This window comes from Anabrus simplex, chromosome 13 (assembly GCF_040414725.1).
Source record: "Anabrus simplex isolate iqAnaSimp1 chromosome 13, ASM4041472v1, whole genome shotgun sequence".
NCBI lineage: Eukaryota > Metazoa > Arthropoda > Insecta > Orthoptera > Tettigoniidae > Anabrus > Anabrus simplex.
In genome coordinates, this window is record NC_090277.1 from 54,375,299 (window position 1) to 54,400,700 (window position 25,402).

At 38.7% G+C, this 25,402-nt stretch overlaps 1 protein-coding gene across 4 annotated transcripts in view; it reads left to right on the plus strand.

Moving 5' to 3' along the window:
• The window catches only part of LOC136885076 (PR domain zinc finger protein 5), a 79,500-nt gene extending 63,949 nt beyond the window's left edge, over positions 1-15,551 (plus strand). For 2 of the 4 annotated variants that reach the window (XM_067157490.2, XM_067157494.2), the window contains exons 9-11: positions 2,398-2,569; positions 8,587-9,019; positions 14,602-15,551. In XM_067157490.2, the coding sequence (XP_067013591.2) occupies positions 2,398-2,569; positions 8,587-9,019; positions 14,602-15,000 (1,004 nt within the window). In that variant the 3' untranslated portion in view covers positions 15,001-15,551. The remainder of the gene's footprint in view (positions 1-2,397; positions 2,570-8,586; positions 9,020-14,601) is intronic. The other 2 variants (XM_067157492.2, XM_067157493.2) reach the window with 2 other exon arrangements.
• Positions 15,552-25,402: the final 9,851 nt, after the last annotated feature.

Here is a 25,402-nt window from a genome sequence, read left to right on the forward strand (position 1 = left end):
CAGAAAAGGTTTTCATATTTGTTCTCTCGTGTTTTTCACAACTTTTAATATTCTCTCATCTTTAGAAATTGTAGATATAATTTTCACTGTACATGCAGATACACAACGTAAAATGCCCTGTTGGAAAAAATCATATCTACCTAATGTTTCCATACCCCTGGTGGATAGTTATTACCGTATTTCCCGGCATAATCGTTGCCACTGTGTAATTGTTGCATCCTTTTATTTTCGATACAAAAATCGGACTTTAAACATTTAATTGCATAATCGTCGCACGTCCAAATTTTGTTCACCAGTCTGGTTAAAAGGTAAATGGTACTGCAATGTAAGTTGCACATGAATTCGCATTTTAAATACGTGTACGGTTTATGGGCAATTTGGCAATACAGTCACATTTGCGAGATGTTGCCCAACGTATAAATAAATAATACCGGTATATACTTATGTCCGACGCATGGCTTACCGGTAGGCTATCGGCAGTTTGACAGTGTGGTCACAAGACAGTGTACAATTTATTCATGACCTACATATTACGAGTTCTCATTTGAAATACGTAAGGTTGTAAGTTATCGCTTATCGGCAACGTCGCCAGGAAATACCGGTACCAACACACACACTTGTCTTCTAGTAGACAGGTTTTCAGGTTGGAAAAACGTTCACCGAATTGTTGCGAAATCACATGTCACAATGTCACAGAGGTTAGAAATTCAACATGGCGCGCGTTGGACGATGTCACAGCTAGCTAAGCGATGCTGCCAACTTAGGAGTTTGTTTCAAGACCAGGCTAGCGAAAAGATTGTTGGTCTGGCTTGGTGAGGGGCAGGGGGCAACAAAGGCCTCTAGCATCCCACACACATCACAAGGTACGACGCGATTAATAACCCTGTGACTAACTAAAATGTACCCGGCGCACGCCGTAACTATTTTAAACCATGCGTTTTTCTCATTTTCAATGAAACTGCCATGCTCATACTAGTGTTTAAGAACCTTGGTACATAACTGTATCGAAATATTGCGATCATGATATACACGATGAAAATAAAAAGCGCGACTTATAGGCCGTTTCGTTTCACTCTTCCTTACATCTCGTAGTAATTGGAAAACCTTCAAGGTCAGTTCTCTTATTGCAAATGAATGATATACGTGAATATTATGGCAATAACCTTTATTTTGGTAAAAATTCCGTAGACACTTCGCGAACGGTAGGTTAGAGATCCCACATGGCGCGGCTCGGCGAATAATTATGAATTTTGTTTTAGACTATTTTAATTATTTTGATGTATAAACGCGAGTATTACGTGCATCTTAAATTTGTATCAAACACAATTGAGTTATAAATAAATTTTTTGAGTAATACAAATACTGGTATTAAAAATTCTTCGTATAGTGCTCGCAACCTACTATTTTTTCGAAAATTTTGGTATATAAAGTGCGACGATTATGCCGGGAAATATGGTATTCGTTTTCTTGCTTAACACGTTCCTTCTTTTTCTTTCCCCTGTAGAAACGTCTTAACAAGGTTTAACTGTATATAAAATACTTGCTCTTGAAGTCTTGTAGAAATATCAATTGTATCAGGATATTGAGTTGCATAAAAGTAAAGAATTTGACAATTTAAGAAAATTAAAAGAAGTATGTAGTCAGTATGGAAAAAAAAAAAAGAAACATAGCATAAAACATGAAACTGGTAGACTGCCAAGTAGGTCAGCTGTTGATCACAGGAAGGAAGGGGGAAGAGGAAATTGTGGGAGGGAGAACTTATATGAAATGATGGGAAGAGTTGTGACTTTGTTTTATCAAAAAATGTTAGTTTGTTCAGTAATTCCGTTAAAATTGAAAATGGGGTTAAACGTTTGATCCAATTAACATTTGTGTATTGACTAAAGTGGACTTTTAATTTACATATTTATGTAGGTAAGGTAAGGGGTGTGTTCTGCCCGAAGGCAGGTCCGAACCTCCACAGAGGTGTGCCTGAGCTGGAGTTTATGTACGGTAAGGTGGCCAGTTCCTTTCAGCTCCTCCATTCCCTTATCCCACACCAACAGCGCATGGCAACCCATCCACTTCTTGACCACGCCCAATGTTGCTTAACTTCGGAGATCTCACGGGATCCGGTGTTTCAACACGGCTACGGCCGTTGGCACATATTTATGTGCTGTAAAGTTAATACAGATCAATTTTATTCTTAAATTGCAACTGTAAACGTAGTTAGTGGGACGTAAAAGCAATAATATTAAATAACTTTATTAGTTTAAAGAACTGATATATTTCGTTGTATTTGTGGATTGTGGAACATATATACTGTATTTGTTGATCACTGATATCTTGAAATGTTGATTTTTCACTCTTAGTCGGTTTGGAATTACTGCACTTCAATTGTGGCTAATTTTTTCATAGTGTTTTTCATTTCAGGGGAAAGACCATACTTGTGCCAGACATGTGGCAAAGGCTTCATCCGCAAGTCGAAGTTAGACGACCACATGAGGCGGCACAGAGGAGAAAAACGTTACGAGTGTCAGCTGTGTGATAAGAACTATGCGAATAACTGGGATCTCAAGATTCATATGAAGTAAGAAGAACCTTATTTCAGTTTTATGTGCTGGAATATAAATTAAAAATAGAAAGTTAATTCCAGGTTACCTCACACCTTACGAGTGTAGAGTGGCAATCACGGGTACACTGAGTCTTGTATTTATTTTATTTATTCTTGACTTTCATCTTCCCTATGCAACGTACTTTCATCTACTGCTTGTTCTCTGCTGGCCCTGACAATAGTAGGTTTCAGACGGCTAGAGACACACTCACACCCTTTCATCGTCAAGGCCATAATCGTCTCTTGCTGCCTTTATGGTGTCATCCGTCACCATTACGAACGGTAAAGGTGACAGTACACTCCCTTATTTTAGCCGATTGTCAATTCCAAACCATGTTGACCATGTTGTTCTACCCATTGTTGTCTTCACACAGCTGCAACAGTTATTATATATTGCTTTCGTCATTGTTATTACCATATTTCCCCAAATCCAAAACAACGTTTTTAAGTCAGAATCTCATGTGAAAAATCAAGGGTCATCTTGCATTTGGGACGTAACAGGAAAAAAAAAAAAAAAAAAAAAAAAAAAAAAAAAAAAAAAAAAAGCAGTCAGCTACAACGGTAATCACGCTGCTTCCCTTCACCCCTCCCCCCCCCCCCCGCCCGTGTGCGCATAAAGCTCAACCTTCAGCATCTGTGTAACGTCACTAGTTCTCGGGAAATAGAGACAGACTCGCAGCGCAGGCAACTGGAGAGCAACGATCCTCTGAATAGATTAAGAAAGTCCCTGTATTAGCCTCTGAAAAAACATTTCGCAAATCCGCAGAATGGCATCAGAACATGCTAGCCTTCAAATTCTTGGAAAGGCCATGGCTACTCAGTGGCAGAGTTATAAGGCGTCTACTGTACCTGACACTTAGTAAATTTAACAGTTTTACAAACAGCAGGAATATTTTCATGATGGATCATCGTATTGTAAAGACATGTGCAACAGGTATTGCCGGCAAAGTTTCAGAGGACTCTCGTCAATATTATGATGCCAATTTTAAGTTAATGGTTATTAAACACGCAGAAATGAAGAATAATTGTGTATCCGCAAGAAAATATGGTATAAGCCAATGTTCTTTGTTAGCGTGAAGACAAAAGTAGCTTAAAAATGCGTAATGTAAAAAAAAAATGCATTCAGTGGTCCACAACAAGGGCACTTTAAAGAAGTTGATGAAATTGTGAGGTATTTGCATGAAAAACGCAAGGGCAGAATGGCCGTATCATAGCGCAATAAAGCTGTTGACCTCCAATGTCTGCATCTTCATTACACATCGCTAGCCACTGAAGTTGGACGAAGCTGGCAAGCGAGACGTGTGTTGTCTAGTGGCAGCCGGTTGTCATAACTACAAAGACGCACACAGGAGATGCTGTCAATTGTGTACACTGTTTTATTTACAAATTATATACACATTATACACACACACTAATGAACTGCTATCTTGAACAAATGCGAAAAAGAAGAAGAAGAAGACTGCCACATTAGCATGTCAACCAACTACCAGCACAGCAAAATCACAACGAGTTCACACACTTGACTTACGATTTTCACTAACAACTCTCGCTAACAACTCAACTTCACTACCCTCGACTGTCTCATTATATACCCAATAATAATAATAATAATAATAATAGGGGTCTAGCTCTGAACTGAGTAGGAGTTAGGCATAACTCTATGTAAGACACTGGGGTGGGGGCCCTCAACCCCGACACGGCGCGTCCCAATGGCTGATAGGGAAAGTTCCTGTAGATATGCAGCACAGGTGCGAATAAGGCATAGCCAAATAAGCACCCGCGGATCAACTGAGGGAACAAGGAAAATGGTCAACGGCCTCGACGGCATAAGAGGATTCATCCCGATGGCGGAGAGGGCGGAAGAACTGACTGAAATCCACTTCGCGTCTGACTTGCAGCAAGCGGCAAAGTGGTCAGCGTCTGTTCACCAGAGGTGCGGCTGGAAATGTATGTTCTGGAACTATCCACTCCAGTCCTATGAAACTGGACTACGGTCCAATACTTGGATAATCAAGTACCATGAGGCGTGGCAGAAAACAAATTTGTACCCCAGGTGGTAACCAATCCACTGCTGACATTAGCAGCACAACCAGACTATTGGATTCTGGGGAGTCTGGCTGGACACGCAAACAGAGGGAGTCGGAGACCTCTGGCCAACTTCGCCCAAACAGCAAAACATTTTTCGGAACACTGAACATAAATTCTCTCTTGCGGGCAGGGAAGTTGTACGAACTAGAGCAAACCCTAAATGATCAAAAAACAGAAATACTGGCACTCCAAGAAACGAGGCTGACTGACGAACACGCAATGGATTTCGGGAACCACAGACTCTTCAAAAGTAAAACAGACAAACGGATTCTCAAAAACACACCCCATTTAGGAGTTGCATTTGCAGTCAAGAAGAGCATACTTAACTCAGTAATAGGTGTGAAATGTGTAAACAATAGGCTAATGACAATCACCCTAAAGTGTGCAAACAAATCATACACACTGATCAATGCACATATGCCAGTCAATGAAGACAATAAAACAGATCGCGAGAAGGTAGACAAATCCTGGGAAATACTAGAAGAAACAGCATCAAAAATTCCTCAAAACCACGTCAAAATTCTGTTAGGAGATTTCAACGCTCAGCTAGGCAAGGAAAGGAAATACAGGAAAACAGTTGGAAAATTCCCAGCACATAAATGGACGAACCAAAATGGACGGAGATTAGTCGAATTCTGCAGGGCATTCAACCTTAAAGTCATGTCGACTCACTTCAGGAAGAAACCTTCTAAACAAATGACATGGAGATCACCCAACTCCCTCTTGGGCGAGTTTCAAATTGACCACGTGGCAATTTCGTACCCAAACCACAGAGAAATTATGAATGTCCAAGTAAGGAAGGGTGCAAACATAGACTCAGACCACTATCTGACAAGAGTCAAACTACAGTTGATACCCCAAAGGTTCAGAAGAAGGAAGCAAATAATTCCGAAATTTGATACCAGTCGGATCCAGCCATCTCTCACCGAAGAATTAGAGAAAAAGCAGTCCAACAATTGGCAGCAACTCAAGACCAAACTAATTGAAACAGCACAAACACTGATTCCTCTGCAGAAAAGAAAAAAACACCCTTGGTGGAACGCAGACTGTGAACAAGCCATCCAATCCCGGCAGAATGCATACAATAAGTGGAACAGCAAAAAGACCGATAAGAATCACAAAATGTTTTTGGCAGTCAGGAAAGAGGCGGCGAAATTAATCCGACAGACCAAAAGGAAATTCGAGAAAGATCAACTACTGGAAATTGAAAAGGACTTCGAAAAAAACCACACACGAAATTTCTACAAGAACTTCAAAACAAAGCTAACAGGGTATCAGCCACAAAACCTTTGCTTTAAGAAAGTAAATGGGCAATTTGCACTGAACAATCAAGAAAACTGCACCGAACTTGCAAGGTATTTTGAAGAACTGCTTAACTGCCCAGAGCCAACACAAAGATTTCCACCGCAGGAACCTGACTTCACAAACCCAAATTCAGTACCACCGGATGAAGAAGAAATTACCAGACAGATAAAACGACTTAAAATGAATAAAGCTGCAGGTGAGGATGGGATCATAGCAGAAATTCTCAAATCAGCAGGCCCAAATACTATAAAAGAATTCACCGGTATCATCCAAGAGATTTGGGAAACAGAACAAATTCCAGAAGATTGGAAAAGTGCACTAATTCATCCTTTACATAAGAAAGGAGACAGAACAGATGTAAATAACTACAGAGGAATCTCATTGGTATCTGTTGCCTACAAAATTTTATCTCAGTGCCTTCTCGATAGAGCCCAACAGCAACTAGAACCAAAAATTGGAGAATATCAAGCAGGTTTCAGACCAGGCCGTTCATGTCCAGAGCAAATTTTGAACCTAAAGTTAATCCTAAGGCATCAGAGAATTTGTAGCAAAAATGTAGTTTGTACTTTTGTTGATTTCAAAAAGGCCTATGATTCAGTTGATCGTCAATCACTGTTTCAGATATTAAAAGAACAGGGTCTAGACCGGAAAACACTCGCAATTGTAAAAGAGACATTGACAGATACAAAATCTAAGGTTAAATTCATGGGAGAAATCTCAGACCCTTTTCCGATCAAAACAGGAGTAAGACAGGGAGATGGGCTCTCTCCACTACTCTTCAACTGCGTCCTTGAAAAGGTAATACAGGAATGGCGCAAACAGAAGTCTGCCCTCAAGATTGACCAACCAATCACTCTTGGTAGGGGCAAATTAGCAGTAGACTGCCTGGCATTTGCGGACGATCTGGCAATCTTAACTCGTGACGTTTCAACAGCCATAAACCAGATCGAACTCCTGAAAGAAACAGCGGAAAAAGTCGGCCTCCAAATATCGTTTGAAAAAACTGAATACTTGACCTGCAGCAAAGAAGCCCCTAAATTCATGGAGACAAAATATGGCAAAATAAAACGGGTCCAGCAATTCAAATATCTCGGTGAAATAATTCAGGAGAATGGAATGGAAACAAAAGCCAATGAAGTTAGATGCCAAAAAATGGAAACTGCGTATAGACTCACCCAAAATATCTATAACAAAAAGTGTCTCTCCAAGCATGCTAAACTAAGACACTATAATACAGTTATAAAACCAGAATGCCTCTATGGATCAGAGACACTAATTTTGAACAGGAAAACTGATCTAGAAAATATTCAGAAAAAGGAACGCAAGATCATTAGAAAAATTTTAGGCCCAAAACTCGTAGATGAACAGTACCGCCTTAGAGGGAAACAGGAAATCAAACAATTTTCTAACATTCACAGCGACATCAGAAAACGCAGATTAAGATTCTTTGGACATATAAAAAGGATGAACCCAGATAGACTTACCAAGCAAATAGTTGAATTTTATGAAAACCGAAGTAAAGCTAAAACGGACACAATAAAATGGATTGGCGAAATTAAAACAGATCTCAAACTGGCAGGAATTACACCTGAAGACATCCAAAGCCGGGTTATCTTCAGAACCAAAGTTCATAAGTGGCAAGTTGACCAAGAGGAAAAACCAAAGAAGAAGACCGGAACAACATGGTCTCAAGAGAGAAAAGAAGCACACAGCAAACGAATGAAGGAAGTGTGGGCACAAAGAAAGGCAAATGCCTGTCTCTAAGTACTTGCGTAGTCCTAATGGGCTCATTCGCAATATATATATATAATAATAATAGAAGACGTAAACAACTTCCTAGACACACCTCACAAGTCATAATAATAATAATGATAATAATCTCACAGGTCATAATAATATCACCACCTACTAATCGAGCTCGATATTTTCATTATTTACCCATGGGTTTAGAGAATTGTTTACAAATTATACTAGTCATTTACACTTGCATCACATGGAATAGGTATCGCCGGCAAATTTTCAACAGGTTCTCTTCGATATTATGATCCCAATATTAAGTTAATGGTTATTAAACTAACGGAAATAAAGAGTAATTGTGCAGCTGCAAGAAAATACAGCATAACTAAAGCCAGTGTTCGGCGTTGGCATGAAGACAAAGATAATCTAAAAATGCATATTGTACAAGAAAGGCATTCATATGATTTCACAAAGCACTTTTTTAAGCCTGATTTATTTATTAATTTTTAATTTGAATGAAAAAGTGGGGGACATCTTGCATTCAGGGTCGTCTTAGATTCAGAGAAATATGGTAGTTAGTTGCCAATGCCCCTGTATGTCAGGCTTTCCCATACTTCTGTTGTGGGGATGCTATCATAATACACATGAAAGATGAATACAGTGACATGTCAGTGTGGGGAGATCTAGAAAAGAGAGACAAGAGCAGAAAAATTAACACAACACAATTCCGTCCTCCTTCGTAGTTTCTTTATTTTATTGTTGAAAAATGATCTGAAATAACTATCTATTTCTCTTTTGTTCTTTGATATAGGAAGAAAGATTGTTTAATAAATAAATGACATCAAGCCTTTCTCTGTACACAGAAAATTGCATGGAGGAGAAGCTGAACCTGCAACACAAGCTGCTTCATCAAATGTGGAAAGTGAATCTTCTGCTGAAACATCAGCCGCTCCCCGCCTACCAGTAGCTCCTGAGGAAAACTTGCTCGTAATGCCAAGTGCCGTGCCGGATGTGGACTCGATAGGACAGATGGAAGTGCCTCAGATGGTGCAACCCCCTCCTCCTAGCAATGACATGGTGGTCCATAGCAGCAGTAACCCATCGGAAAGCGGTATCTTATTACAGTTGAATACTATCCAGCCTACCAGTAACCAGCTTGTGGCTGCTACTGGTGATGTTCCTCCTACAGATGGGAGTAATAATAGAATCCTGGTCCAGGTGGATCCCTCACAGCTACAGAACCAGATTATGTCTGGCGAGAACACCAGCTCTCCTATTTTGGTCCATCTGAACCAGGTAAGAAAGAATTCTACATTATGATTTGTTGTACAAATGAGAGACTAGTTTTGACCTGCTTAATTAATCTTTACTTTCAAGGCTAGGAAATTTAGGAAGATGGTAGCAATGAATAGTGTGGGTGATTTATGCTTTCTAAGGGTGGTAGTAGTGGTGATAATTAGTTTTAGGCGAATTGAGGAGGAACAACATAGATTTAGACCTCATTTTTGCCACCAGAAGGCTCTGTGAGAAGTATTGGGAGAAAGGGTAAGACGCTTCTAACTGTTTTTCTGGCCATCGACAAAGCATATGACTCAGCTGCGAGGACTTGGAAAGGTGCCATATACTGCGCTGAAATGTGTCTGTTCCCCTGTGTTCAGAAAGGGTCTGCGTTATCTATGAGTAGTACCACTATATGAAGACCACCACAGGTCTACACTGCCTCTGATTAGTACCACTATGTGAGGAACACCATGGGTCCGCATTGCTTGAGAGTAGTACCACTGGGCCGATGGCGTTAGATGTTAGGCCCCTTTAAACAACAAGCATCGTCATCATCATCATCATCATCATTAGTAGTACTACTGTGTGAGGAACACCATGGGTCTGCATTGCCTGAGAATAGTACCATTATGTGAGGAACACCATGGGTCTGTGTTGCCTGTGGGTGGTACCATAATTTGTGATAGGCTGGGAGTTTGCATTGCCTATGATTAGTACCATCATAATTCATTTTATACAGTGAAACCTTGTTAGTGCGTTCCTTATTAATACGTTTCCCCACTTTGCACGTCGTCAATTCAAGTCCCGATTCTCATCATATTAAATGTATATAAAAAATACCTCACTTATCACGTCACAAATTTTTGCTATTACCGCTTAATATGATCACATTTTTTCTAGCCCTGAAAATTTTATTTGTCATCCCTTGTGAAACAAACGTGATTTCTAACTCTGGTAAAAGCAGTCGCCACAGTTGCGTGGTTAGGAGAAAGGCCTTAAATTTCTGAACTTCACAGGATAAGTTGCACACGTTTGGGGAGCAAGCTGTTAGCCTCAGGAATGTTCAGTTTTGCTTGCCGGTTAGCAGCAAGATTGCTGAATAACACAGTGAGTTTATTTGTGCTTGTATTTCGCATTTCATTCAGAAGTTAGAAATATGTTTTGTGTTGAGTGGTACAGTGAACTGTAGCGAATGTTTGCCGCATGATACGGTAGCGTATATCAGGATTAGGAACATATAAACATACATATCGCATCACGAATTTTTGCTATTACTGCTTACTACGACAACGAACACATTTTCCCTAGCCCTGAAAATGTTATTTGTTATCCTTTGTGAAAGAAACATGATTTACAACTCGGGTAAGAGCTGTTGCCTCAGTTGCATGATTACGGAAAAAGTGAGCCTATTTGTGCTTGTGTTCCATTCAGAAGTTAGAAATTTATTTCATGTTGAGAGGTACAGTGAAGTTTTTTCGCATGATACTGTAGCCTATATCTGGCTTAGGAATATAATCGTGTGAAATTGACTAGCGTGGTGCTTATTTGTTTTGTGATAGCCTGGGTATGGATACAGAAGAAGCAAAATTCCTTTCTAATGAAGACAACATTACAATCTTTCAGAAAGTGGACTGGCATCAGCATCTCTAAGCGTGCAGAGGTCACGAATGTTGAACTCGCACATTCGAGTTTTGACTTGGTCGAATTTTTTCAAAATGGTGACCAAAGTCATTCTGTTCTGTCACAGTCGCACATGGCTGAATATAACCTCCAATTCATTGTCTAAGAGTGTGATCAGAAAATACGGTAATGTTTTATAAACCACTGCTCCAAAATAAAAGGTTTCTACTAACATTTGGATTAGAAAGAGTGTGATCTGCAATAATACGTGGATATTTTTATTGGTCCCTGTGTGTTATTTTCATATTTGTTGTTTGGTGTTTTTCACTCCGTTCAGTGTTATTTTATAAGCCCCAGCAGAAAAGGTTTTTTATATTTGTTCTCTCGTGTTTTTCACACCTTTTAATACTTTCCTCACATCATGAGAAATAGGAGATATAGATTTCACTGTACCCGCAGATACACAATGTTAAATGCCTTCACGTCGGAAAAAATTGTATCTAGTGTTTTCATATCCCTGTTGGATAGTTTTTATTTGAATATTCAGTAGTACGTTTTCTTGCTTAACACGTTCATTTTTGTTGTCCTCTGCAGAAACATCTTAACGAGGTTTTACTGTATTGAATCAGTGGATACAATTTGAAGTTTTTATCGCTTCATTTTGTTGCAACTCGTACCTTTGGGGGCTGATGACGAAGCTGTTAGGCCCCTTGAAACAACAATCATCATCATCTGTGATAGGTTTTGCCTGGAAGACTATTGCTGTCAAATTTAATTTAACCCGCCATCGGTATCGTTGTTAGGTAGCCCCTAACAAAAACATTCCTTATTAAGAAAAGTTTTTTGGTTTGAATCATCGCGTAACGAAGGAAAACATGTGACTCATAAACTCATTTGAGAATACCTGGAGTTTGAAAAGTTTGAGTCTTAAACCAAAAAACTTTTCTTAATAAGGAATGTTTTTGTTAGGGGCTACCTAACGATACCGATGGTGGGTTAATTAATTACACCCAATACTTTTTTCTCTTTCTTTAGTTCTTTGAACACCAATACATCATGACAATGTTATCTTCACTTGACGAGCTCATTATTGGAACCAAATGGAAATTTTTTCTTATAGCAGGAATCGAATCGCTTAGATATGCAGCAAAGTTATCTTAAGATAATTATTAGGTAACATATGAGCCTCCATGGCTCAGACGGCAGTGTGTCGGCCTCTTACCGCTGGATACCGTGGTTCAAATCCCGGTCACTCCGTGTGAGATTTGTGCTGGACAAAGCGGAAGTGGGACAGGTTTTTCTCCGGGTACTCCGGTTTTCCCTGTCATCTTTCATTCCAGCAACACTCTCCATTATCATTTCATAGCATTTATCAGTCATTAATAAATCACTTTGGAAGTTGCGACCCCATTGTAATAATAGCCTATATATGGTTCATTCATTACATCCCTGACCTGGTCAAAGACTGGAAAACAGGTTGTAGATTTTCATTTTTTCATTTTCAAGTATCAGGTAACACGACTTAAAATATTGTTTTGATTTGGCCCGGTCTTATTTATCAGATGATCCTATTTTATCCATAACTTTGGTATTCCTTCAGATATTGATAAAACTCTTGACAAAACATATTCCTGTGTCTGATGAGAAGTCACGGAAGCTTGTGGGTATGGCACGAGTAACAGATACTCCTAGCTAACATTAGTCATGACAGACAATGCGAGCTGTCTGAATCAATGCATATTCCTTATTAACCCCTTGACGCTGGCCTCCGTACGTCGTATGGGCCTTCTTTTCTTCACACTCTTCCTATCTCAATGCATGGTATAGACCCTTGCAGGCCTAAATTCATTTTCTTCTAGCTTGTAAAGTTTAAAAGTTGTTAAGATGGAAATTGTATATTGCATTCTCTTTGTGCTCATATCTGAATCACCTCCGTCTGCTGGGTAAAGCAGCACTCAGATGTTCCCTGTCGCTGAGCGGTTAAATTGTTCATTATGTAGTACCTTAATTAACAAGGAAATGTGTAACTAAAGCACGATAATTGTATTACCACTTAGAAACTTCACAACACCACCTCACTTTGCAAGCGTCTCCGCAGATGGGACTAATGTCTATTGTCAGGCCTTGAGACTTGAGATAGGCGCATGTGCGGCAGCCATGCTTACCCTTCGCACCTCTTACCGTATCCACGCGACTTCTCATCACATGACTATAGTATCTTGCAAACTTTAACTGAAGTATTAATCTAAAGATCCTTTGTTTAGTACCAAAACATAAGTATACACACTACCTTCAGCTTCAAAATCATCACATCCCTTTCGGAAACAACAGTAAATCTTTTGAGGTTTGCCAGTGAACTTGCATTTTTGTTTTGATAATTCTGTTTCCAAACGTAACCAAATACAGTAACCCAATGATTGCCTACTCAACTGTATATACCACCTACCATGATTCAACAAAGAAAAGCAAAATGTAATGTGCAAGGGATGAGATTGCTTTAGATTATTTTATACCACATTGACCAATCAGTCACTATCAATATTGTATGCATATTGATTTTATTGATGATCGCCATTAATGCTCTAAGGCACGGTTTCCCAAACTTTTAGTGCATGAAGCTCCCTCAGCATATCGCATACATGTCCAAGGACATAATATTTAATTCATTAAAACAGAAGACAGAATTTTGTAATGTTATCATGGTTAATTTTATTCGTGTACTGTGGAGAACCAACAAAGAGCTTAAAATATGCAGATGATGTGGAGTTATTAGTGGAATCAGAAAAAGGTCTGCAAGTCATGTTGGAAAATATTGAGAAAGTATTAGAAATTATTAGTTTTATTTATGTAATCAGTTTTATCCATAATAACGGTAGTTCATTATGTCGCCTATTCAATACATTAGAAATTTTAAACATTTTGGAATTTATCATTATTTCCATAAGAGACATGTATCACCCTTCATAGTACTTCCTCAAGGCATAAATCAGGTACGTGAATTGTAAATACTAAGATATACCGTATTTACGCGAATAATACCCGCACATTTTATTTTATTTATTTTTGAAATTTTGGGGCTTGAAATTGGGTTGCGGGTTTTATTTGCATCAATGTTGGCATTTTTTTTTCAAAATCAGCCTAAATTTAGTTCGGGATTATTCGGTGGTGGATTATTAGCGTAAATACCCATATTTACGCGAATAAAACCTGCACATTTTTTTAAAAAATTTGGGGCACGAAATTGGGATGCGTTTTTTTTTGCGTCAAAGTTGGCATTTCTTTTTTTCAAAATAAGCCTACCTAAAGTTAGGGTGCGGGGATTATTCGCGTAAATACGGTAATATTGAAACAGTGTTCATTGAGAAAACAGTGCAAGTCACTTATCTTTCCCTTAAACTGCCCCAAGTTAATATGTTAAGTCATCCTTTGTAGGACATACCCTAACATTTTTAAGCTGTTATTCTTCACAAATGATAATTCACAGCCAACGGCTGATATATTGTTATCTATATCATCATTGAACATTGTTTTTCTCTTGACTTTCCCACTGTAATATGTCAATATTATATCTTAGTATTTACAATTCAATTACAAATCTGGTACCTGATTTATGCCTTGAGGTAGTACTATGACTGATGATGCCCTCAAAGAAGGGCGAGACATGTCTCATATGGAAATAATGATAAATTCCTAAATGTTTAAAATTTCAAATGTATTGAATAGGTGACATAATAAACTATTTAGCATCCTACATATAATATTTTCAATACGAATCAATAATGATATTTATCACTTGCAATACAAACAAAAATTACGAAAAAAGTGTTGTAAGTGAATGAAATGTAAAGAAATATGCTTTTTTGGTTGCAAGTTTGTGGTAACCTTTAAGATAAAAATTTGTATAATAATTTTTAGCTTTGTAAAATAGGATTTGTCTCTTTGCACATCCTTGTTTCTATTCCACTTGTTTCCTTCAGCAGGGAGGAGATGTTTCTCGTATTTTGCTGCACCTGGACCCGTCTCAGACCCAAGCTACCAGCCAGGCACTTCTACCAGGGCAACCTCTTCCTCCAAACACCATCATGGCAATGGCGGACACCATCCATCTGGCGCCAATGATAGATGACGTGAACAACTTGAACCTGGGCGGTGTTCCAACCCAGTACATACACCTGGCCGCTCCTGCCCCACAAGGAGGCACAGGTCCAGCCGCTACGACGACAGGTGCTGCTGGCAGCATCCCCATGCACATCCAACTACCTCTGTCTGCCATAACGCAACAAGGTTCTGCGTCAACCACTTACGGACTTCAGTCGGTGCCTGTTCAAGTGTTCACCACTCCTGCAGGATTTGATGTTAATAGTATTACCTATTGAGACTCCTGCTGGCAGTAGAGCTTCCCTTCTGTGATGATCGACATTCCTTTCCTTTGAACCTTAGTTTTAAATATTCCAGAACTGTAAACCCATCAGGCAGTCGGACATTAGGTGATTAGTAGGAAAAGTTCACCCTTGTATGGTTACTGTCCACACTGTCAAAGATATGTAAAGTCCGGTTTGTTGCTAAAAGGTGCTTTACAGCTAATGATAACCCTGTTCAGTGAACTGTGATTTAAGAATTAAATGAATTGTCTTTTTTAAAATAAGAAATCATATCTTTTCCGTCATGAAAAACTGAACATATTGCGTTCCTGAATGCATAGAGTTGTTTGCAATTTTATCTTGAATAAGCACATAGCAACAGTTAGCTTATTTAAATAAAATGTTTTAGTTCAAGTTCACTTCTTGCAAAATTCGTCTTGAGTCAGACAATTTAATTTTTGTATGAATACAGTAGAACCCCTATTGAACGTTTTTACAGGGACCTGATTTTTTAACCTTAAATGGGGTTTTACCTTAAATTGAGGTTTCAGTAGAAAGTACACCTTTTCCAGATATCTCTGCCTGTATTAACATAAATTGTACCATAATACATTATTTACACAGTGGCAGTAATAAAACAAGGAGATATCTACCCTACACACTGTACTGTAAAGTAGTTATGGTTTGCGTTTCATTTTGACACATTTTTATCCGTGAATGCAAAACCGCTTCGGTTTAAGGTTCTTCTTATAACGTTATACATGATTCTCCATTAAAGTCAGGAAAGATACCAAACTCGCACAAAATCACATTAAAATCAGTGTGAAACAGCATTCGGTTTGTTTAAACATTTTCGCGGATGCTTTCCAAGCAGCGGCTTACTCATTAGCGCTTATTTCCTAATTCCAATAGTCTGAAAATGCCTATTCGGTTTCATTCTTAAAAGCTGTAATAGCATCACTCTAGAGTGTTGTGGCAAACATTTCCATTTCCTTACTTCAAATGGCGTCACCTAACCTAGGTTTACCACCATGCACATATTATGGAAACATATTTCAAGCTCTCTGTAGAATAATGATAACATTTTCATTATAAATTTACATGGGAACAGCCTTTCTGAAATTTAACAAGACCTCTGAAATTAGGTATGCACACCGCTTTATCTTGAGAACGAGAAGTATCACATTCTTATTTTATTTCAGTACACAGTATTAAAATTCAGCAATTGTTTCCTTCAGCCTTTTTTTTTTCTAAAGACTTAACAACTGCTGTCATTGCACTTATTGCGAAAACATGTTCTCCCAATGTTTGTTTACACCAGTCGGAGTTGTGAGGAGACCTCAGGTTCCCTCAAGATCAACTTGCTCGCGCATAGCGAGGAATCGATACGGAAGATGATCGATCGCATTTAGTACAAACGCTGGAGTCGAGTGTATGAATATTGATAACGGATAAAAGCTAACATGCCCAAATTTGCCTGTAATAACGGATGAATCAGTAAAACGGTTCTCATTGTAACCGAAGGATATTGCATACCTACCAAGTATTCCGGTTTTTCCGTAAAATGTATGGATTTTGAGTGAGTTTTACGGTTGTACGGATAAACAATGTTATTGTACGGATTTTGAATATCCACGCTTAGTTTCGCTTTCTGCGGTCAAATCAAATTTGTTTAACTTTCAATAGTAGCTGGTAATATGAGATGCAGTGTTTGAAATTTGACCGGTAAATGTATCGATAATCACATTATCGATTATCACCGTGCTTTGTCACCTGTTCGACCTCAACTGCTACTTCATTCACTGAGATGTTCCCACACAAGTAGCAGGCTGTGATTTTGAAGAAAATAAATCCGTGAAAAGTAGCAGGCTGTGAATTTATATATAACAACTTTAGTAACTACGTCGTGCTTCGTAGCGGCTGTGAAAGGCTTTGTTTGTGTGTGGGTGCGAGTAACATTGGCGGTAGTTCTGAAACTCGTGGAATTGTGTGGTGAATTTGTAAGCGATTTGGTATTTTTAGTGGTGTTCGTAATGAGTTCAACTAAGAAACCGTATCAGTCTTTTAAGGAGGCATATTCTGCTTAATTTCCTTGTTTTATACGATCACGTAAAGTGTTCCCAGTGTTAAGTGAAAACAGATGAGCACTCATCAAGATGTAACTTTGTGTAAGTATTTAATTTCAGCGGTGATCATAACATATATTTGACTTGTATTAGTATTGTTTATAATCTCCCCCCTTGCCGTCCTTTTTCATTATGTCTCAAGACTTTGTGGCGCATGCGTGTGTTCTTAAAAATTTTCCGCTTCCGGATTTCTCTTTTTGACAGTTAGCAGATATGATATTGCACAGATCAATATAGGAATTTACGAAGGTTATAATAACACTGTCATTAAAACGGGGGTTTTCTACTAGAGCGTCCGCAGCCGGATGTGTATCAGAATCCGAGATCTCACTTTAGCCTAAATTCCTCTAAATTCCTCCTCTGCCTTGAATTATGCTTAGCAAGCTTATGACATTTTTTTCATAGGTTCTTAATTAATGTCCCATAATCAAAACTAATAGAAATAAATATTTGAGAATTTTAACATTTCCTTAACGCTAAATGCAGGTTTTGTCCTATTGTGAATTACATTAAATCGAGGTTAAAATTGCTCTTATGGAATAATTTTTGGGGCTGGAAATTTCTTCCGTTAGATGCGGGTTTACGCTAAATCAAAGTCATGCAAAATCAGGGTTATACTGTATTTATTGTCTGTTGTTTCCTGTTTGTAAGTAACGGAAAGGAACAAATGAGTGATAAATTGACATGTAGAATAACAAGAATGTGAAAAGGAAGATATCATCGGTGAGCCTGCAAAAACTGCTGTGTAAAATATTTCAACTTAGACAATAAGATTCTGTCATATAAGATTCAATATTGTGTGAATATATTCAAAGAAGTCTTGTTCTTTTGACGTGTGCTGCGGGTCAGTATGTACGCTCAATATTATCACATAGCGTTTTTTTTTTTTTTCAGGTGCAATGACTATACGTTAGGTCAGAACTAGGACAGTGGCTACTATTTATTTACTATGGTGGTTGTTTCCGATCTCTGGAAACGAAATTTATAAGGGCTTTACCATAAGAAAAGCCACGCCTCCATAATTGGTTGTGCTCTCTCTGATGTCCCTTCATCTATATATATAAAATAAGAGTTTTGTCTGTACATTGCTCAGAATTTGAAAATTATGGTATTTCTGTATCGGTCGTGTCCATAGTAACAAGAAAATGCACTTTTTACCTTTCCGTAATTTCTGTCTGTCTGTCTACGCATCACGAGAAAACGGTTGAAGAGAATTTAATGAAAATCGGTATGTGAAGTCGGGGGATGAGCCTCTACAATCTAGGCTATAAATCATTTTACTCACGCTGAGTGAAATGGTAGTTTAGGGGAAGGCCTAAAATTGAATTCTCAACTATTTATGTTATTAGTGGTCAAATGAAAATCGGTATGTGAAGTCGGGGGATGATGCTCTACAATCTAGGCTATAAATCTTTTTACTCACGCTGAGTGAAATGGTAGTTTAGGGGAAGGCCTAAAATTGAATTCTCAACTATTTATGTTATTAGAGGTCGTATTTTAAATAAAATGGATATGCAAAGTTGGGGAATAAATTGCTACAATCTAGGCTGTCAATAATTGTATTCACGTTGAGAAAAATGATAGTTTAGGGGAAGGCCTAAAAATTAATTCTCAAATATTGTTGTTATTACTAGTCTTATCTTGATGAAAATCGGTATGCAAAGTCAGGAAATAAGTCGCTATAGTCTAGGCTGTAAATTATTTAATTCACGCTGAGTGAAATGGTAGTTTAGGGGAAGGCCTAAAATGTAATTCTCAAATATAAATATTAGAGGTGTAGTCGATGAATGCTACATAACTAAGGTTATATAGTATTGAATTTCCTATTATTCATGTCTCATACATTGTTACCGTACTGGCTATGATCACAAAGATATTCATGAATTTGGATTTTTGTTACTAAGTCCATATCAGCGCCGAGTAACGAGAAAATGGGTAAAGAGTATTAATGAAAATCAGTATGTAAAGTCGGAGAATAAGAAACTACAGTTTACGGTATAAAATATTTTACAAATCACAGAATCGAAAGAAAACTAAATGTGTAGGCCTACAATATAGAAAGCTCATAACATTGATCAACAATAACATTACATTGACCATTGTTTGTCGTGATGTGCTTTGTGTCTTCTGTTGTCCCTCATCTCCAGTGGATAGGATTACTGCTGCGTACAGAGTATTTTTTATTTCATTTACGTCGCACCGACATAGATAGGTTTTATGGCGACGATGGGATATGAAAGGGCTAGGAGTGCCTTAGGCCTTAATTAAGGTACAGGCCCAGCATTTGACTGGTATGAAAGTGGGAAACCACGGAATACTATCTTCAGTGCTGCCGACAATGGGGTTCGAATCCACTATCTCTCGGATGCAAGCTCACCGCTAACCACACGGTCAACTCGCCCAGTCGTACAGAGTGTAACAGCCTGCCTGAATATTGATGGGAAGTAGCTGGGGAGTTAGATAACTTTCTTCTTTAGCATGCCATTCCCCTGGTTTATAAATTTTCTGATACTACTGGTATGTAAGACACTGGATCATCATAACATTTGGGCTATTCAGTCCCTACTCTGAGGCACTGATTGGAATGAACAGTGTGCATATTTAGCGGAATAATGGCAGATGAGTGTTCATGGCAATCTGCGGCCTGGTCATCTCTGCTCTGGAACTTTGGACTATTAGATTGGCACCGCAATCTAACCGCAACACTGTTCGTTAAAAGTGATAAGACATGCGGCTTTCCATTTGATCGAGTATTTTATATGAGAGCATTTCTTTTAATCGCTACATTCATACTTACATTTTTGTAATGACCTATGTTGATTTCAGTTAGGAAAACCACAAAGTCAGTCTTTCTAAGAATCCCGTAGCGAAGCACGGGTACATCAGCTAGTATGAACTATAGCTCTGCACCTCAATTTCCACTGATGAAGACTTTTACTTAACACAGCCATGTTCATGTTCCAATCCTCCTCACAAGCTTTCCATAAGCCTTCCACAACACAAGGACGCCTGTTTCCCAATGCATTTTTCAGAAGTCCAAATACACAAAAGAAGCATCATGTTACTTCACTGGGATATCAGTAAAGACTATAGCATGTATTCTTGTTTGTTCTCTCTAAGAATACGAGGGTTGAACCAGAAGTATGACTGGACACTTTATCTTGATGCACCCACACCTCCTCTGAGTCTGTGCCATACAGAGCTTGGATCTCAGTTTGGTAAATTGGGATCAGGACTTCATTTTGATAATAAACCGAGACCGAACGCACTGTGTTTGAACTCTGGGCTACGGCAGCTGCAGTATGGGAGAGGTGCGCATAGTTCTTGACCTTGCAAGCACAAGTCGCATGTCTGAATCTCAGCTGTTAACATGGTGAGACAGATACCATTGCAACACGTATTTTCGTATGTAAAAGTTCTGGTTTCATCTTAATGTTCATGTGAACAGTCGTGCAGAAAATCCTAATGATATTTATGAAGTCCCTCATTATGATAGGAAGATTGGTGTTGGGCGTGCTGTTAGTGCAAGACGACAGTAAAAGCAGAGAGGTACCAAGATGATATTTTGACGCCGTTCTTCCATGAGTTAACGGAAGAAGAAAAATTGCATGGGTGGTTTCAACGAGATTCTTTGTTTTTTTTGCTATTTGTTTTACGTCACACCGACACAGATAGTCTTATGGCGACAAAGGAATAGGAAATGCCTAGGAGTGGGAAGGAAGAGGCCATGGCCTTAATTAAGGTACAGCCCCAGCATGTGCCTGGTGTGAAAATGGGAAACCACAGAAAACCATTTTCAGGGCTGCCGACAGTGGGGTTCGAACCCACTATCTCCCAAATACTGGACACTAAGCCGCACTTAAGCGACTGCAGCTATCGAGCTCCTGCTCATAAAGCAGAAGATCCCCTTCTTACAATCTTGGAAGTGTTTGCAGACAGAGTGATCAGTGCTGGTCTATTTCCCCCTCGTTCTTCAGATCTAACAGTGAGTGATTTTTACTTGTGGGGTAAACTGAAAGATAAAGTGTATCGAACAAATCCTCACACATTACAGTGGCAGAACTCATTTGCATCAGCCAGAATGTGGTTTCCAGATACAATGCCTGTATAACCCATGAAGGACGACACTTCCAGCATCTTTTGTAAGGTAAGTTTTTATATAAGAACGTATACACGCTTAAAGCAAGGCAGCCATGTGTGATGTAAGTTCAGCTGACGCAGCTGCTGTAGCACAGACTACAAACATCGTGCGCTCGGTCTGATTTTATAAGAGAGACGCTGTATAGCGAGTTAACTTTTGCGTTTTTAGAAACGCTGCAGATTTTTAACTTCCCATTATAGCAGTACCTAGCGTTAACCATAAATCCCCTGGAGAAAGTTTTTTTTTTTATTTCCGAACTTGGGCAGATATGTTACGGTAGTTGAGTTAAACAGGGGGTGGGGAGATTATATGCAAAAAAAAACGAGCAAGGGAAATACCTACGCAATGGAGTTAAATATTTGAGTAAATATGGTAATTACTGCACACTGTCATTCCCTTTAAACATATGGTAAGGAAAATATTACTATGCTTCACGGCAAGAGTACGACATTGTGTTCAGCACAACCGAATGTGCAGCCATTGATCTCCGTTTATCAGTTTTATTGCGTACAACAATCCATCCATTTTCTAAGAGGAGTGTAACTTCAAGCTTACCACATTAGCAAAAACCACGAAACATAGAGGAACAATAGCGAGTCAAACTACATCACAGATATTGGCCCAGTTTTCAAGATCTCTGAGAAATTAAGAAGGTTGTAAATAAAGGTACCAGATATCTTCATATGGTTATGAAGCTATTTTAAGGGTTGCAATAAGGATCTAAAGACAGGGTGTGTAAGTCTCTGGTAAAACCCCAATTAGAATATGGTTCCAGAATTGGTTTCCCATTTTCACACCAGGCAAATGCTGGGGCTGTACCTTAATTAAGGCCATGGCCGCTTCCTTCCAACTCCTAGGCCTTTCCTATCCCATCGTCGCCATAAAACCTATCTGTGTCGGTGCGATGTAAAGCCGCTAGCAAAAAAAATGGTTACAGAATTACATGAGTCAGGAACTGGAAAAGATCCAAACGAAAGCAGCACAATTTGTTCTAGATGATGTCTGACAAAAGTGTAGTGTAACAAAAATGTTGCAACTTTGGGCTGAAAAGACTTGGGAATATGGAGACGAGCTGTTTGAGCTGTCAGTGGAGAGGTGATCTAGACAGATAAGCAGGAAGATCATAATACAGAAGGCGCTTGCTAATCGGACGTTCAATAGTCCCACATTTCCAGTAATCGGACGTTTTGAACGCTTTTCATGTGGGAGGGGTCAGCTCTATAGTCGGACGGTTTTGATGGGTGACCGCTCGGTAATCGGACAAAAGCAATTGCACTCCACCCCTACTACTCCTGTTGCTTGGCACCACTACAGATACGTTATTATTAGGCAGTGTCAGTCAGTCTTAGCGAAGTGTAGCATCATAATCTTAACACGTGTACTTAACTGTTAAGTGACTGTAAGTGTTACAGTTTAGTTCAGTGTGTTTAGTGTTAACGGGAGTTTACATAGCTAAAAGTGCAATATACTGTACAGTTAAAGTAGATTTTTGTGAAACGGAAACATGAGACGCTTAACACTGAGTGTTAAAATGGAGATTTTAAGAAAGTTGGACCGAGCTCGATAGCTGCAGTCGCTTAAGTGCGGCCAGTATCCAGTATTCGGGAGATAGTAGGTTTGAACCCCACTGTCGGCAGCCCTGAAAATGGTTTACCGTGGTTTCCCATTTTCACACCAGGCAAATGCTAGGGCTGTAACTTAATTAAGGCCACGGCCGCTTCCTTCCCACTCCTAGGCCTTTCCTGTCCCATGGTCGCCATAAGACCTATCTGTGTCAGTGTGACGTAAAGCAACTAGCAAAAAAATAAAAAGTTGGACAAGGAAGAGAAGGTTGCTAACATAGCTCGAACATGTAATATTCCGTGCACTACCATCCACTTGATCAAGAATAGTAGAGACAGACGTGCCAAGTCTCCCGATTTGATCGGGAGACTCCCGATTTTTCATCGTTCCTCCCGATCTCCCGATTTTCAGACCAATATCCGTAGTTTTCGTATTATTTTAAACTCCCGCGGATTTCCTCATTCTATCGATATATGGCTGTGTATGGCTGGTCGATAGTACTTCTAATAATGATACCAGATGGCAGTACGCGGCACAGTGGCCAGTCATGGGTTGCTCTTTGGTCTATAATACAGTCATTCTCTTTGCAAGCGAGTAATATTCTCTTTGGAGTAGCCTAACCTCAGAAACATAGTCGTTCTACCCACTTATTCTCTTTGGTTCTACCCGGGGCAAGACCTGCAGAAGTGCTCGTGTTGTGCCTTAATATTTGTTTTGGCCAAAAAAAAAAAAAAAAAAAAGATGCAGTGTTTAAAAGTGCTTATAGGGAAGAGCACCGCAGTCTCAATCTCTATATACTGCCTGCTCTGTGCTGCAAGAATTGCGTTTACAGCGACGTTGGAGATGGCAGCAGTTACTGCTCCCACAGCACATGTTGGTTAAATGAGAGTTGATCCGTAACACCAGTATAAAATTAAAAATAATCTTTAACAAATTACTAATTGAGAAGATAATGCACATTTAGAAACTAACATTTTACACTTGAGCTTGGCTTAAGTTATAGAAAAGTAAAATATATAAAATCTTACCAGTTACAGTAGATATATTAGGATCATCCCATGCTGCATGGTACATACAAATTTCAGAATTTTCTCGACACAAGCAACGGAGCACCTCTTCAGTCCTTTTCTTAATGTTTTTACCAGCAGTGGCCGCAAAAATATTTCTAACACTATTTCGCTGACCAGTTCGTGACCAATTTTCAGGATACGTTTTATAGCACATAATGCAATGCGTGCGTTCGTCATGTCACTAAATCCACCATCCAACCTCACTGAACTAAATAGAGCTTCTATTGCGTCTCCAGAAAATCATCTAGTGAGAACATAAAATAACCGATTTTGTAACAGATAAGACACGCATTACACTATAGATTTATAGACAAGAAAAGTGTTCCACCGATCAATACTTATTTATTGTGAATGAATTATTGCACTAGTACCGGTTTCGGCCTATTATGGCCATCATCAGCTAGTACATCACATTTATAGTCATTAGACAAAATTACAAAGATGTTGCATTAGATCATCCGGATGTCTAATGAAGAATAAAAGTAAAACATATTGCAGTATTGTTATGTTAAAATATTTGTGATTAAAGGTGGTGGTGGTGATGGTTACAATAAACTAAAACCTATTTAGTGTATATGGATATAAGTACATTAAACACATTAAAACATATAGGCCACAGTATAAAACAATTAAAAAATTATAACACATTAAAACATAGTATATATTTTAAAACGTCTATTAAATTTGAGTTCATGTTGTGTAGCACTCATTCTTCAATCTTCTTGTGGTTGTTGTGCTAATTTAGTTGTATTAGGTGATCGTCGAGAATGTTCTATGGCTGATGTGTTGTAAGAACTCTTGTCATTAAAATTTTTTCTTGAAAATTGAGTACTGTACAATTCAACTATTGATGTGCTCCAGTAAGTTTTATATATACTGCAAGATAGGGTTTGGTTTTAGAGCAGTTGGTAGCGGCACCTCTCTTGTCTATGCACGTTATGTGGTTGTTATCTGTAAAGATAAGTTAATGTAAGTATAGTGTTCGTATGAAGGAATGCCTGGTGTATGTATGAAATGAAAAGAGTACTTACTATTGTTATTGTGGAGGTTGTGTATCGGTATGTTTGGAGACTTGCTGTGTTCTACTACGAGTACGTCTGGGGCTCATTATGGTCATTATGGATAAGAATGAATACATAACAAAGACTAAAGAATGTTTCCAAGACAACACTTTTTTCAATAAAACGCCGAGATCCAACCAATAACATACAAAGGAATTTAAAAAATCTACTCAAGAACACACACTTTCTTCTCACCGAAACAGAATCGGCTAAACTTATAACTATGAACCCCCAATTACCATCCGCAAAAGCCTACCCTAAAATACACAAAGAAAATGTACCCATGAGACCGATTATAAACTATAGAGCCAGTCCAGCCTATTAATTATCACAAATCATACAAAAATTTTTGAAAAAGCATTATTCCTTTTTAGCAAACAAAACAATACAAAACTCAATAGATTTTTGCAACAGAACCAAAGAACTAAAGATCAAACAACATCATACTCTTGCTTC